We start from the raw sequence: 2,706 nt of genomic DNA, 5'->3' as shown, positions 1-2,706 counted from the left end.
CTGTTGGATGTTGTTTTGTTTTTACTGTTTGATGGGACTTCAGATGTAAATTAGCCTTAGGTTTTAATTGCACACTGTCCCGAATAAATAAATAAATACATCATTCATTCATTCAATTTGTAGAAAGTGCTGAGATATTTATTGAGATCACAATGTTGTTAGAAAAATATAAAAACATATTGTTTTATGTCCGTGTTGTGCAGTCAGTTACGTGAAGTTTTAGTGTGGCCTCTTACGTTCTTGTATATTTGTTGGCCGACAGGATGAGGTGCAGCCTCTGCAGAGAGTCCAGAGTCTCGTGGCCGAGCTCCTTCACCTGAAGCAGCTTCACAAGTCTGCTGTAAAACTTCTGCAGCTCGGGCTCCTGAATCTCCCTGGAAATTACACAATATGTGCAGAAGATTTCAGCTCTTTGGAAACACACTAAACCTATTTATAGCCCTTAATTATTATTATTATTATTATTTAATTTTTTGTTAAAACACTTTGTTATATTGTTTTGGTCATTTGTCAGTACACAACACACCTATTCAACTAATGTTGTTTCTCCTCTGTCTAATATTACAAATAAAAAAAAATCAAATCAAATTAAGAAATCCAGTGAATAACATATAGTCCAGTGAAAATAATTAAGACACCCTATGAAAGTTTGTGCAGGTGTTTTTGAAAACATTTTTAGACATTAATTGTAATTTTTAACAATACAGAAAAATTCAGGCAATGTCACTTTAGAAACAAGCTTTAAAAAACTTTCTGGTAAATGTAGTTTTAAACAGGTGGTGACATTTGCTTTATTTTGGGACAGGATGTCTCAAATTTTTCTTCATTTAGAATATGCATTTGTGTAATATTTATCATTTTATAGATATAATATTAAAACAGAAAAACGATGTGAATTGTTGTTTATCTGTAATTAAATTACTTTCTTTTCCAGATATAACAAAACAAGGTTAGATTAGAATTTGTAATTAAAGACCAATAACTTCTTCTAATTTGTCACGACTGTAGCATGTCGTGTCGAGAAAGTTACAGGTGAAGCAACTTTTGTTATCAAAAGATGTAATTCAACATAAGTGAATGTTTGCTCAAGATTACCTTTTCTATCGAATCATATAAACACTTTGTTTTAGCTGCTTTCACTGTGTTCTTAAGTATTTCTACCCAACATTCTTGAGAAATGAATACATATACAACATATAGATAGTGTGTGGATTGGTTCAAATAATTAGAGTTAAAATAGGGATAACAGACCAACAAAATGTAACAGTAAAAAGTAGTTGATAAGCTAACTTTAACCGCGTTATTTACACGAGCGAAACGTTCAGTATTAAATAATTGAAGTACTACATTTACGTGTTCTTACCTTGCTTGTTTAATTAGACTTTCTGAACCGTGAGAGTACATTTTTGACAGCAAACCGGGCTGTTTTATGTTTTGCCGTCAGCAGCGGAAAGTAAACAGTACGCGCCTTAAACAGGTCCTGACGGAAATCACATGACAAGACTTAGTTCCGCTTTCGGTGTTCAACACAAGTCAATTTTGTTACAAAAAAAAAAAAAAAAAAGAACATATGTGGAACAACATTTACAAAGTTAAAAAGATTATTTACTTCATGCCCGACAACAAGACTGGGAACAGTTTGTAAATCACGTATCTTTGATTCTATGCAAAACAAACCATAAGCTGTGTTTCCTTCTCTATAAACATCTGGTCCGTTTCCCCCKCTTCACTGAAGTCAACCATGGTAGACCATTTCCCATCATTGCAGATATTTAGACACAAGACATGCATTTGGTTGCCACTCACTTAGTGGAGGTTTTCTTACATAAACTGCTTCACAGTTTATGCTCAATCATAAAGGGCCACTTGAAGTTTTCAAAAATAAAACTGTTTAGGTAGCCTATCTTCAGGTGAAGATTTAGATTCAAAAATGTTTGCAAAGTTTTCAAATATTCATTAGGCTAAAAGATCTGTGTGGGGTTTTCATGAAGACTCCCTAATAGATTGATCAATGTTTGCATTAATGATTCAATCAATTATTACAGAAAAAAACGTGTCAGTTTTGACAGGTGAAGGTACCTGCTGAGGAAGTTCAATTAGACCCTTTTATTATGATAAAATATAACAATTAAACCTCTAATTACAACAATAAAACATATATTGTTTTTTTTTTGTAGAGAATGTTAATTTAAAAGCTTTTAAGCATTTTTAAAAGTCCTTTTTACTTTCAGAAATTGAGAGAAATGTCAAAAATTAAAAAATTGTAGAAATGAATACAATTATTAGGAAAGATAATTTGGCCATATAAAAAGTTGTATTTGCTTTTTCTCAGGCTATTTCACTATTTCACTGTTTTAAGATTTCCTATTTTAAGAAATAAACATCACATCATTTGCCACAAGATCTGTAAATAACAAATGTTAATGTATTGATTATAGGCTAGAATTAAAGAAATATAATAACACAGAAAACTTAAGTGAGAAAAATCATTTTATGTTAAAAGGTCATCAAAGGTGCTTTACAGGTGTTGCTCTATTCCTTTTTTGGTCATGTTAAAATCAGTTAAATAATCATTAGTTTAGGCATGATGACTTATTACATGAATCAATCATCACTTCCTGTATCTCATCATATAATCATCATATAGTTATTACCTCATAGTTCATCAAATGAATATTCTGGTTTTGTTATCTAACAAAATTAACT

The 2,706-nt window shown here is 31.2% G+C and overlaps 1 protein-coding gene across 2 annotated transcripts in view; it reads right to left on the bottom strand.

The window, feature by feature from the left end:
- Positions 1-1,559, bottom strand: part of ap5z1 (adaptor related protein complex 5 subunit zeta 1) — a 14,752-nt gene extending 13,193 nt beyond the window's left edge. Inside the window, exons 1-2 of one of the 2 annotated variants that reach the window (XM_014012865.1) lie at positions 1,364-1,559; positions 237-374 (exon numbers count right to left, since the gene is read on the bottom strand). In XM_014012865.1, coding sequence (XP_013868319.1) covers positions 237-374; positions 1,364-1,404 — 179 coding nt within the window. In that variant the 5' untranslated portion in view covers positions 1,405-1,559. The remainder of the gene's footprint in view (positions 1-236; positions 375-1,363) is intronic. The other variant, XM_014012866.1, reaches the window with a different exon arrangement.
- Positions 1,560-2,706: the final 1,147 nt, after the last annotated feature.

The sequence above is a fragment of the Austrofundulus limnaeus genome, unplaced genomic scaffold (assembly GCF_001266775.1).
Source record: "Austrofundulus limnaeus strain Quisiro unplaced genomic scaffold, Austrofundulus_limnaeus-1.0 Scaffold96, whole genome shotgun sequence".
In the NCBI taxonomy this organism is placed as follows: Eukaryota; Metazoa; Chordata; class Actinopteri; order Cyprinodontiformes; family Rivulidae; genus Austrofundulus; species Austrofundulus limnaeus.
The sequence above is the reverse complement of the archived record's forward strand: the minus strand, read 5'-3'. Positions and strand labels throughout refer to the sequence as shown.